The sequence below is a fragment of the Mus caroli genome, unplaced genomic scaffold (genome assembly GCF_978045245.1).
Source record: "Mus caroli unplaced genomic scaffold, Mus_caroli_1 scaffold_20, whole genome shotgun sequence".
Classification (NCBI taxonomy): Eukaryota; Metazoa; Chordata; class Mammalia; order Rodentia; family Muridae; genus Mus; species Mus caroli.
The window spans coordinates 43,983,480-43,996,672 of record NW_028227275.1 but is presented as its reverse complement, the minus strand read 5'-3'; the positions used below and the strand labels follow the sequence as shown (position 1 = coordinate 43,996,672).

General features: G+C 45.8%; 1 protein-coding gene across 1 annotated transcript in view; it reads left to right on the top strand.

Annotated features, from left to right (window-relative positions):
* Positions 1-13,193, top strand: part of Prune2 (prune homolog 2 with BCH domain) — a 267,188-nt gene that overhangs the window by 157,828 nt on the left and 96,167 nt on the right. Inside the window, exons 7-8 of the mRNA XM_085833931.1 lie at positions 1,694-1,849; positions 6,389-12,941. Of these exons, the coding sequence (XP_085690057.1) occupies positions 1,694-1,849; positions 6,389-12,941 (6,709 nt within the window). The remainder of the gene's footprint in view (positions 1-1,693; positions 1,850-6,388; positions 12,942-13,193) is intronic.

Below are 13,193 nucleotides of genomic sequence, written 5' to 3'. Positions count from 1 at the left end.
AAAAAAATTCCTGAGTCACTTCATCAAAGTGCATCTTCAGGAAATTTGGGTAGAAATCTAACAATAATCATAGAAAACAAAATTGTAGGGTCAGCAAGGTGGATCACCAGGTTAGAATGCTTGAAGCACACTATAGCAACCAGAGTGTAATCTCCTGAACCCACACAAAACAGCCAGATGCAGTGGCCACATCTGTAATCTCAGAACGCCACAGTAAGATGAGGGGTGGAGACAGCTAAGGTGAAAGTTCACAGGCCAGCGAGCCTGGAGTATACAGAGCAGAAGCAAGAGAGACCTGCCCAGCAAGGAAGGAAAACACTGACTCCCAAAAGTTATCTTCTGACATCTGCATACACACATGGCATCTACTCTCTCTCTCTCTCTCTCTCTCTCTCTCTCTCTCTCTCTCTCACACACACACACACACACACACACACACACACACACACACACAGAGAGAGAGAGAGAGAGAGAGAGAGAGAGAGAGAATATACTGTATTAATTACTTTTCTGTTGCTGTGACAAAATACCATAGCCAAAGCAGCTTATAGGAAAAGAAGTTTTATTTGGCTTACAGTTCCAGAGGGATGAGAGTCCATCATGCTGAGGAACCACGGCAGCAGGAACAGGAAGTCGAGAGATCGCATCTTTCACTACAAGCTCAGAGCAGACAGAACAAACCACAAGTAGGGCAAGGTCATCTACTGTCAAGGCCTGCCCTCATCATGTACTCTCTCCAGCAAGGCTGCATCTTATTAACCTCCACAAGGGGCCCCACCAACTAGGGACAAATTGTGCAAGTACCTGAGCCTATGAGGAATATTCTCATTTAATCCACTACAGGTACCAAAAAGAAAGCAGTATTATAGAATAGGTATACTCCTATAGGAGATATATAAAGTCTATATATGATATATCATATATATATATTCTATATAGATATATGTATATATTCTATATACTATATGTATACATATAGTATATATACACATGTATATATATATATATTCTATAGACTATATGTATACATATATATAATAGGAATATAATAGGAGTATACCACAATATAGAATGTATGAAGACCAGGCTCAGAATGTAGGCTTCACTGTACTTCTTGAAGGAAGAGAGACAGTCAACCAGGCCCCTGCTATATGACACTTCTTGCTTTTCTAGTGATAGGTGGAGATTAGAGTCAATAGACGTGTGTTATAAATAGTGAGGGCTAAATATACTTTTAAAATACTTAATAAATATTCCATGAAAAGGTGTTCCTTGGGGCTTGAAAGATGGCTCAGTAGTTAAGGGCACTGGCTGCTCTTCCAGAGGATCCAGGTTCAGTTCACAGCGTCCATTTCTCACAATATCTGTAACTTTAGTCTATATGATCCAACACCTTCACACAGACATACATTCAGGCCAACAGCAATGCACATGAGATAAAAATTTTAGGAATGTGTTTCTTGTGTAAAGAATTGATAATAATGGCAGAGAAATCTTCTTTTCTTGATCTGGGAAAATAAATCAGTAAGGTGTATTTTAAGGCAGAACATGGAACTTTCCAGAATTTCTCAGAGCATTTACTTCACTTGCCTCTGGCCATAAATACCTGTCCTGATACATCCCAGGCCTGAGCTCATTTGTGGCTGTCTGAAGCAGGCAGTTGGACACTAATCTCATGTGTCTGTTGTTTCAGGACTACCTGCTTCACGGCAACATCACCAGTGATTTAAAAGCCTTCACAGACAAGTTCGGCTTTGACGTCCTCGTTCTGATCTCAAGCTTCACATGGGAGGAACAGCAGAGGCAGCAGATCGCTGTGTACTCCCAGAATCTAGAACTGTGCAGCCAGGTGAGTCGTCCTCTCATCCCTTTCACTGTTTATGGACTTCAGGAAAGGAGATAAGAATGGACTGCTGCCCCCTAAGAAATAGGCCCAAGAGATAGAGTCCTGCCTGAGACTGGACTTGCTTCCTTTTAGCAAGGCTGTGTTAGTCCATTTTGTGTTGCTGGCAGAGTCTGGGTACTTCATAAACGAGAGAGACTTATTTTGGTTTGGTTATTTATTTAGCTCACATTTGTAAAGATTCAAGAGCGTATCTCTGGCTTGTGCCCTGCTGTGGTGAGGGCTTTCTGGTGGATGGGATCACATAGAGAGCCTGGAAGCAAAAGGCTAGACTTGTTTTGTAACCACCCATTCTCATGATAATTAAGACAGTCCCTTGAAGTCTTTATTAATCCTCCTGAAGGTGGTGGCCTTGTGATCTAATAACCTTCTACTAGCCTTGCCTCTGAAAGGTCCTGCCTCACCGACACTATCACCCCCACATTGCAAGCCAAGCTTCTGAGTGCAAAAATCCATAGCAGACCCCCACAATGATTTCCCTTCTAGACTGAAACCATGAAGAAAACGACCAGCGTTTTCTCACCCAAATAAAGGCAAGTCCTCCTTTTCCATACTGCTTCTTTTGAGATTGTTTCCCTGTGATAACTAACTTAGTCACTGACTCAATATCCATGTGGTGCCTGGTGTTTATGGACAAGTGATCTGATGCCCTAGCAAACACAGTCTACAGGTGCTCAGATTCTCAATAGGTAATCAGTTGGATTTTGTATGGTGATAGTTAAGTCTTTTAATAAACTGTCTAGAAATAAGAAAGAAGAAGGGGGAAGAATGAGGAGAAGAGGAAGGAGAGGATGAAGGAAGAAGAGGAGAAGGAGGGAAAGAAGAGGAAGAGAAAAAAGGAGAAGGAAGAGGAGGAGGAGGAGGAAGAGAAGAAGAAGGAGAAGGAGGAGGAGGAGAAGAAGGAGAAGGAGAAGGAGAAGGAGAAGAAGTAGAAGAAGAAGAAGAAGAAGAAGAAGAAGAAGAAGAAGAAGAAGAAGAAGAAGAAGAAGAAGAAGAAGAAGAAGAAGAAGAAGAAGAAGAAGCAGCAGCAAGAGGAGAAAGAGGAGGAGGAGGAGGAGAAGGAGAAGAGAAGAAGAAGAAGAAGAAGAAGAAGAAGAAGAAGAAGAAGAAGAAGAAGAAGAAGAAGAAGAAGAAGAAGAAAGAGAGGAGGAGGAAGAGATGGAGGAGGAAAAGGAGAAGAAGGAGAAGGAGGAGGAGGAGAAGAAGGAGAAGGAGAAGGAGGAGGAGAAGGAGAAGGAGAAAGTTAATCACAATAGGTTGATATATGAACCAAGTTAGTTAATGTACTTACTAGCACTGAGGTAGAAATAGACGTGGATATAATGAACGGTTACTGTAAACCTCACTAGTAAGTCAGAGTCCTTTGTTATCATGGGTGACAGGAGGCAAAGTCTCCATTCACATCCCTTTCTTTCCTGCACCCTCCCCTCTGTTCTCTAATAACTCCATTTGGCTCCTTCGTGTTCATATGACTGTATTCTCTAGTTCTGTCTCTGCTTCCTCAATATAAGCATCATCTTATCTTTCAGATAAGAACAAGATGCTCTGCCTGAGCTGGATTTTTTTATCCCCTCCTCTGCCCCACATACCTGTGTGCATCTAATCACCAGCTGGGGCTTTTCTAATGCTAACATAATATGCATTCAGATTCAAAGGTACACTAGTTAACTTTTCTTATCACAGTGACAGAACACCTGATAGAAGCTACTATCTGTTCACATTTCAGAGATACTATCTATCCCTCATGGCAGAGACAGCATGGCGGCTGACTGTGGCAAGTGGGAACTTGTGGCATGGCTTATCACATTGTAGTGGATCTGGACTCATAGTGCTAGATAAAGAGCAGGACTTCCCTGTAACCTCCAAGCTGACCCTACAGGCCTAGGTCCACCAGCTGGACCCCATGTCTAAAAAGTTTCATAGCTTCCCCATGACAGCACCAGTAGGTGGAGACCAGGGATTCAATTCATGAGTCAGTGTGGGAATGTTTAACAGCCAAAGGGTAACAAAGGGTAGATCTTACCCTCTCTGCTCCTTAACTTTCTCGAGACACCATGCAAGTTGTCTGAGCTTCCATTGTTATAATTTTCAAGTCACTTTTGGGGCAGATCACTTTTTCAAACCAATTTGAAAGTTGGCTTACTAAAGCAGATGGAGTGGTCAAGAGCTCTGTTGCCCACGCTTACCCTTCTCTCTTCACTCCCATGGCAGCATCCAAAGGCAGTAGTTTCTCTAAACATCTTGCATCACAGAGGAGGAAGGCTCTGCACCAACAGGTCCCGCTTTGTCCTGTGGTAATACTGTGGAGAGTCCACCACTGCAGCTTGACTGCTGAGCTCAAAGCCCAACCCCATCATGCTAGTGGAGTGCTGTTGGCCCTGTCTTAATCCTTCCCTAGTCTAATAGGACCACTGTGAGGATAAAAGAGATTGATCCGTGGCTGTGAAACATTGCTCTATGCGGGTGTGGGTAAGCACTCAGTTATTATCATCCACCAATCATCCACCAAGGCCACTCCCATGGCTTGTGTGGCACTATTTCTACCATCATTTTAACCCTGTTAATCCTGTAGGGCCTTTCCCAAAACTCAGTATGCCAAAGCACTCATGATGTCCCCTAAATGTCCAAGTGCTGCAGCCCAGGCCTGGCCCAGCCTGGCACTGGCTGTCTGGTTCAGTGTCCTTCTGCCTCCCAGGTAACTTTGTGGATTCATATTTCCGTGTCTGTGCTTCCAGGGGCAGGAAGAGGTCTAGGTGACTGGAGAAGTTCAACCTGTGACCCCCTTTCCCTCTTACCCCTTTTCCTTTCCTTGCCACTCTTATCAGGGCTCAACCAGGTCTAGCTTCCTCCAATATTCCAATGCTTTGCCGGCATCCGGGGGTTCTGTAAACTTGAAATTCACACCTGTTGGAAGAAGGTGCTATGTTACACCTAGGAGAGGCTTTGGGGGCTTTTAAACATCTGTACTTGTAACTTCCAGAACTGGTGAAATGGAGCAGCCGACTAATCTAAATTTTAAGTTAGCTGAGCAGGTTTCGGGGCTAGAGAAAGTTTGCTGGTGGTAGACGAAGCCGACTGCAATGGTAGCTGGGTCTCAGTTGTTTGTGGCCTCCTTAGTAGACAGATGGACATGGTTTGATTTTTTACATTAAGAAAAGGAGTGGGCTACAAATAGAGCTCAGTCAATAGACTGCTTGCCCAGCCTGTGTGCAGCCCTGGGTTCAAGCATATGTACCCCATCATGCTGGCCTAGTGGCCCTTCTTATAGACCCAGTACTGAATAGGTAGAAGCTGTATATTACTTTTCTGTTGCTCTGATAAAGCATCATGACTAAGGCAACATACATAAGGAAGAGCCTCACTTGGTGTCCTGTCTTCCTGCTGGAGGTGGGCTCTATAAGTTCCCTCTCCCTACTGTCCGGCATTTCATTTAAGGTCCCTCCCTTTGAGTACTGATAATCTCTCACTTCTCAGATGTCTGGTACATTCAGGAAGCCCCCCCCCCAATCTCCTATTTCCCTGAGGTTGCCTATTTCCATTCTTTTGCTGGCCCTCGGGGCTTCTGTCCTTTTCCCTCACCAATCCCAAGTCACAACTCTGACCCATAATTGCTCCTGTCTGAAATAATTAGACATGGAAATGGAGAGGAGCCCGAGGAAAAGCAGGTCCAGTGACATGTTGAAAGTAAGATCCAGTTCAAGGGGAGGTCCCAAGGCCTGACACTATTACTGAGGCTACAGAGGGACCTATCATGACTGCCCTCTGAAAGACCCAGAAAGCAGCTGAAAGAGTCAGATGTAGGGTAAAAGGAGTTTATTTGGCTTACACATCCACATCACTGTTCATCATTGAAGAAAGTCAGAACACAAACTCAAGCAGGGCAGGAGCAGGAGCTGATGCAGAGGCCATGGACGGGTGCTGCTTACTGGCTTGCTGCTCATGGTTTGCTCAGGTTGCTGTCTTATAAAACCCAGGACCACTAGGGATGGCACCACTCACAATGGGCTGAGCCCTCCCCCACCAATAACTAATTAAGAAAATGTCTTAGAGCTGGATCTTATGAAGGTGATTTTCTCAATTGAAATTCAGAGAACTCTAGCTTGTATCAAGTTGACATAAAACTAGCCAAGATCAGCCTTCCTCAAAGATGAGCCCTAACTAGTCATCTAACATTAAGTGGTTATTCTTAAAACCACATGCACATAAGAAACATTAAGCAGACTCAGCAAATTATATTTTTATATTTGCTCATATATATTGCATATGTGTTGATGACAATATTAAATTTTGAAAGGCCATGAATTTGAGAGATGGTTGGGTGGGGAATATGAAAGGAGTTGGAAAGGAAAAAGAATGGATGAAGTGAAAAGAGGTGGAAGATGAAGTAAATATAGTATACATATGAAAATACACATTTTTTAGAGAAAAGAAACAAAATGCAAGGGCCATCTGCATGCTCACATGAATCCTTGTGCTCCCCCACAGATTTGCTGTGAGCTAGAAGAAAGTCAGAACCCTTGCCTGGAACTGGAGCCCTTCGAATGTGGCTGTGATGAGATCCTGGTATACCAGCAGGAGGACCCTTCTGTGACCTCCGACCAGGTGTTTCTTCTTCTTAAGGAAGTCATCAATAGGAGGTGTGCAGAGATGGTCTCTAACAGTCGGACATCCTCAACAGAAGCCGTGGCAGGCAGCGCCCCCCTGTCCCAGGGCTCTTCCGGGATTATGGAATTGTATGGTTCTGATATAGAACCACAGCCCAGCTCTGTGAATTTCATAGAAAACCCCCCAGAGCTCAACGATTCTAACCAAGCTCAGGTGGATGGCAACATAGACCTTGTTAGCCCTGACAGTGGGTTGGCCACCATCAGAAGCAGTCGCTCGTCCAAGGAAAGCTCAGTCTTCCTCAGTGACGACAGCCCGGTGGGAGAAGGTGGTGGGCCTCACCATAGCCTTCTCCCAGGATTTGACTCCTACAGCCCCATTCCTGAAGGGATAGTTGCAGAGGAGCATGCTCGCTCTGGGGAACACAGTGAACACTTTGACCTCTTCAACTTTGATTCAGCACCCATAGCTTCAGAGCAGTCCCAGCCATCTTCCCACTCTGCAGACTACTCACCAGAAGATGACTTCCCCAACAGCGATTCATCCGAAGGGAACCTCTCTGCTGGGCCTAAGGGGCTTGGTGAGATGGGGATCAACATGTCCAATTACTCCTCCAGTTCTCTTTTGTCAGAGGCTGGTAAAGACAGCCTTGTGGAATTTGATGAAGAGTTTATCCAGCGACAAGAAAGCTCAGGGGATAACTCTGAAAGAAATTTAAGCCTGACGTGTTTTGTGGGAGAGGAACCTTCTTCCCCTGAAAGGCTGAAGAATCCTGGAAAGATGATCCCACCAACACCTATGAACAGCTTTGTGGAAATCTCACCGTCAAATGAGGAACCAACTCCACTCTATCCTGAAGATATAATCCAAAATGCAATTGACACCGGGCATCTGGGCCCACCTCAGACCCGTGCACGGTGCAGAAGCTGGTGGGGTGGCTTGGAGATTGACTCTAAAAACATTGTAGATACATGGAACGCTAGTGAACAAGAATCTGTCTTCCAGAGCCCTGAACCATGGAAAGATCCTAAGCCTGAGCCAGTTGAGAGGAGAACCTCAGATTCCACATTCCAACCAAAGAGTCTTGAATTCTCAACATCAGATCCTTGGGAATCTGAGTTTGGACAGCCTGAACTGGGCAACAAAGAAGCCCAGGACCAGAAGGAGGAAAGCTTGCAATACCAGCACTTGCCTACAGTAAGGCCACATTTGACAGATGCCTCTCCTCATGGGACAAACCACTTGATAGAGGACTTTGCTGCTTTGTGGCATTCAGGACACTCACCAACAACAATGCCTGAGCCCTGGGGAAACCCCACGGATGCTGGTGAAGCTGCAGTTACGATGTCCTTCCCCACCTGGGGTGCATTTGATAAAGAAGAAGATAATGCTGACACATTAAAGAATACTTGGAATCTCCATCCCACTAACAACGAGACACCTTCAGGGCAGGAACCAAGTGAATGGGCTATGGGCCAAAGTGGGTTTTCATTCCCTGCAGCAGACCTACTTGACAATCCCCTCATTGAGGTAAATAAAGATGCAGCTCCAGAAATCTGGGGCAAGAACAACAGCTCCAAGGATACCAGTCTTACGTCTGGAAGTCCCATTTCTGATTTGGGTCAAACGTGGAATAATTCTAAGCTACCAGGGGAAGACCAGAATGGCTTGGTGGATCCTAAAGCTACAGGGAAGGTATATGAGAAGGAAGGGTCCTGGAGCCTCTTTGAGGAGAGTGCTAAGAAAAGAGGGGCTGATGTCTTAGCTCCTTGGGAAGATTCCTTCTTGTCCTATAAATGTTCTGATTACAGTGCATCCAACATAGGAGAAGATTCAGTCCCATCTCCATTAGACACCAACTACTCCACCTCTGACTCTAACACATCACCAACATATGCTGGGGATGAAAAAGAAATAGAAAACAAGCCAGTTGATAAAGATAATGGTTTTGAGGCAAAAGATGCTGAATTTCCTGCAGAGGGGCTTGAGGTTCTTGCAACATCATCACAGCAGTCTCAGAGAAATCGAATTGGTTCTGGTCCTGGGAATCTAGACATGTGGGCATTGCCTCACACAGAAGATAAGCCTGAAGGAAATGATGCACATCACCCAGATAACGATTCACTCAAGAGAGAGCAAGCAGAAGACAAAAATGCTTCCATGGAGGATGACGTGAGGGAAAGCAGCCCATCCAGTTATGATGACCCTAGCATGATGCAACTCTACAACGAGGCAAACCGGCAGCTCACCCTTCTACACAGCAACACCAACTCACGCCAGGCAGCCCCAGACAGCCTTGACACATGGAACCGAGTAACTCTGGAGGACACCCAGTCCACTGCAACGATCTCGGACATGGATAATGACTTGGATTGGGATGACTGCAGTGGGGGCGTGGCGATCAGTGGGGATGGTCAAGCAGAAGGTTACATAGCTGCAAACAGTGAACCTGAAACCCGGTTCTCAGTGAAGCAGCTGGAACCATGGGGTACAGAACATCAGGAAGCAAATCAGGTAGACTGGGATCTCTCTGTCTCTGCTGAGCCCACGGGGGATACTGGTCCCAGTGAATACCAGACCCTAAATGAGAAAACTGGGCAGTTAATTGCAAACAGTATTTGGGATTCTGTCATGGGAGATAAAAATATGCCATCATTCAGATTACCAAGCCCATCAAATACTGTAGATATGGAACACGGCACTTGGCCTTCTGAAAGTCCCAGGCACTCAATAAATGGTAAGGACAGCCACATGTTAGAAGCCTCTAGACTCAGTGAGTCAGGAGGGCTTACATCTCAACCTGACAACCAGGACACATGGGGCAACTCCCAAGGTGACACAGCATCCTCGGTGACCAGACTGGCAAGTCCAGAACACTTTGCACAGGCAGATCCATGGACAGGCCATACTTATGGGCAGAGTGAAAGTGAGATTGAAGACCTGGCGACCTCTGATTGTGAGCATCTTGACAAGGAGGGAGCGCTAGGCTCTGGAGAGAATGGTGCCCCATGGGCTTTTGGAAAAAAGCCCAGTGACCAGGAATTCTCTTCTTCAGATGCATTTGAACACCAAGAAATCTCCAGTGCATCAGGCAAAATCAGCTCTCTTTCAGTCACCTCCAGTCCTCAGAGTGAGGAACCAGAGGAGGCCTTAGAAGCTGAGAAGGAGCCTTACATTCTAGACTCCCTTGCTGTGCAAACAGAGACATCCACATGTGATTTGCAAACCAAAGACACCCATGAAGAATCTCTAATGGATCATAGAAATTTAGGTGAAGCCAACGCAACATTGGATAAGATTAATCTAATGAAAAACAGGCCCCTATCTGGAATGGAACTTGAGAAAACTGAAGCCTGTAACATTCTGAAGCCAGAAAGAGCAAATGGAAAACTACTTTATGAATCTTCTCAAAACTTTGGTGTTTGGGATGGCCCCATGGATAGTGATGTGTGGGATAGTCATATAAGTTATGAGACAGCTATGAATCCTACAGGTCAGAGAACTGAGGAAAGATCTCTAGAAGCCCTTTCACCAGGAAACTATGACAGAGACAGCCTCTCTAGTGGGTGTACGCATTCCAGTGCATCGAGTCCTGACCTACATGATTCCTCAGTAGCCTTGTCCTCCTGGACTTACGGACCCAGTGCTGAACATCAGAAAGAGAATCATGATGATGCGAACAAACAGATTCACCAAGAATCAGAACTATTTACCACCGAAACCCATGTAGGCGTCATTACTGAAATGAAGGACTTTGTAGAAAACAGGGAGGATGGCTTTGGAAAGATGTCCAATCAGGAGGATCCTCAATTCCCAGAGATTCCAAATGATCCCTTCAATGGTGATTCCTCATCGTCTTCATCCAGCCTTGGAGCAGATAAATATTCAGAATATTCTCATGCATGTCAGGAAGGAGATCTAATGACTAGACGTCAAGAGGAAAATGAACTTGGTTTTCTGGAAATTGTGGAGCCAGAGGGTACCAGGATCATATCCACAAGCTCAGGTTCTGGCAATGACAGTGGGGGTGACGAAGAGTTGCTAGAGAAGGAGCTCCATTTGGCCACAGTTGCTCAGAGTGAAGCTGGGGCTTTCAATTCATTGCATGAACCTGAGTTCTCGGCCACAGAGCATTCCAAGCCTGAGTTTTCTGTCTTTGTGGGTAGTTCGGAGTCAATAGAGAAAGAGAACAAGTCAAGCCCATTCAGTGACAGTCAACAGAGCAGCCCTGGTCAGTGGATTTTGTCACCACTCATGCAGGCTGACACACAGGACACATCCAAGGAGGAGACCAGAGCTGCAGAAACGGGGACAATGGATACCACATGGTATGGATCTGCGAGCACTGAAGCTAAGAATGGGGACCCTGACAAATTGGAAATGCTTGGCTTCTCAGCTGACAGCACTGAGTGGTGGAATGCTAGGGCACAGGAAGGAAGAGCAAACGCCGGTATGGCTGCAGAGGAGTTGTCTAACTCAGAGGGTGAACTAGAGCCTACTTCTCCAGTATTCCAGAACACTGGTCCATGGAGCTTACCCATTCAGAATGATAGTGAACCTGTGGACACAGGCAGCACCAATCCTTTCCGTGGTAAACTAAAGTCACCCGTTCTAGATAGTCATGGAGACAAGTCACAGGAGAAACTTTGGAACATTCAACCTAAGCAGCTGGATTCAGATGCCAATCAACTCAGTCAGCTTGTGATCCTGGACCAAATTAAGGACAAAGATTCTGGACAGCAAATAGCCATGTCTCCTGCTGCTGGTGATTTTCCTGCAGAAACTCTCACCCAAGAGCAGGGCCGGGAATCTATGCTGTCTGTCTGGGACCATGCAGAATCAGCATTAACTCACAGAGATGAAAATGGATGTATTAGCACTGGGGTTTCACCCACTGAGTGCCAACAAGAGAACCAGTGGGAACCAGAAAAACCCTATCTCAGCCATGTGACACATTCAAGCACTCCCACAGAAAATCTCCCCGAGATCAATGCCCCCACACAACTGATGAGGAAGTTGGACTCCGATTGGGATAACCCCAGCCCCAGCGAGCCCCAACATAACTTTGTTCCAGATATTTTACATGGCAACTTTGAAGAGGGTGGGCAGCTGGCCTCGGTGTCACCTGATTTGTGGATGGATGCCAAGCAACCTTTCAGTTTTAAAGAAGATAGTGAGAATCCTGATATATTGACTCACTGTGACCATGACAGCATCTCTCAGGCATCCAGCAGCCCTGACGTGTGTCATGATTCTGAAGGGAAGCAAGAGATGGAGAAGCATACTGGTGTTTACCTGGGACTTGAAGTGGAACCCAGTGAGTTTTCTCTCACTGAGCTAAACATGAATGATGAACCAACTTGGGAACCTGAGCAGGAAAGTCTCCCACACAATTCAGAACTCCATTCCGAACATGCAATGCCCTTGCCTCCAATCGATAGTCAGAATGATATAAATAACTCATCTAAGCCTGCCTCTTCAAGAAGTTCCCCAGAACCCTCTGATATGCACGGAGACAACAATACAAGTGTAACAGCGATGGAAGACACCAACCCAGAGGTAGAAGCAGTGGACAGTGTGACGATCCCAGGTCACTTCCCCAGAAGTGAGGACGCTGACACTTTTGAAGCTCACCAAGAGGTCAGTGTGGAAGTCGACGACTCTTGGGTGTCAAAAGACCTTTGTCCTGAAAGTCAGACAGGCACTAGAGCTCTGCTTGACTGTGAGCAACCGTTTGCTTCCGAGAGCCCTGCTGTACTTACGGACATCTTCCTAACCTCAGACACCTGCCTCGATGTAAGCGAAGCTGCCTTGGATCACAGTTTCAGTGATGCCTCCGGCCTCAACACTTCCACAGGCACTATAGACGACATGAGTAAGTTGACTCTATCGGAAGGCCATCCCGAAACACCAGTTGATGGGGATGCAGGGAAGCAAGATGTCTGTTCATCTGAAGCTTCCTGGGGTGATTTTGAGTATGATGCAATGGGTCAGAATATTGATGAAGAGCTGATGAGAGAGCCTGAACACTTCCTCTATGGTGGTGATCTTCCGTCAGAGGAAAGCGCGCTGAAGCAATCACTGACACCATACACACCCCCCTTTGATTTGTCCTATCTCACTGAACCTACTGGATCCACTGAAACTGCACAGGAAGCTGAGTCTCCTGATGATGCATCTCTGGGAAGTGACGCAGCAGAGATGTTGCTTTCTGCTCTTCCAGATCACAGGGAGGAAGACAAGGCTGAGACCAACATCAGGAAACCTAGACACCAGATGACTGTGTTGCATATTCATGAAGATCCTGAGGCTCCTTCATCACCTGTGGGAGGAACAGGTTCCCATAATGAGTCATCTCCATCAAACATTGACTGGGAAATAGAAACAGATAATTCAGATTCACCAGCAGGTGGCGACATGAAACCACCAAACGGTAAGCAACCCATTACACTCCAGCAACACACACACACACACACACACACACACACACACACACACACACACACACCTCTTCCACCATCAAGGAACCAGTGTTAATTAATTTAGTACATTTGTTAAAGCATTGCTACCAAAGCAGACAGAGAAAGTAACCATATGTAAATTTAACAGCTATATTGTGAAATGTCTCTCTGTGCATGAGAAAACTGAACAGGTCCACAAATGAAAATATTTATTAGCTTACCTC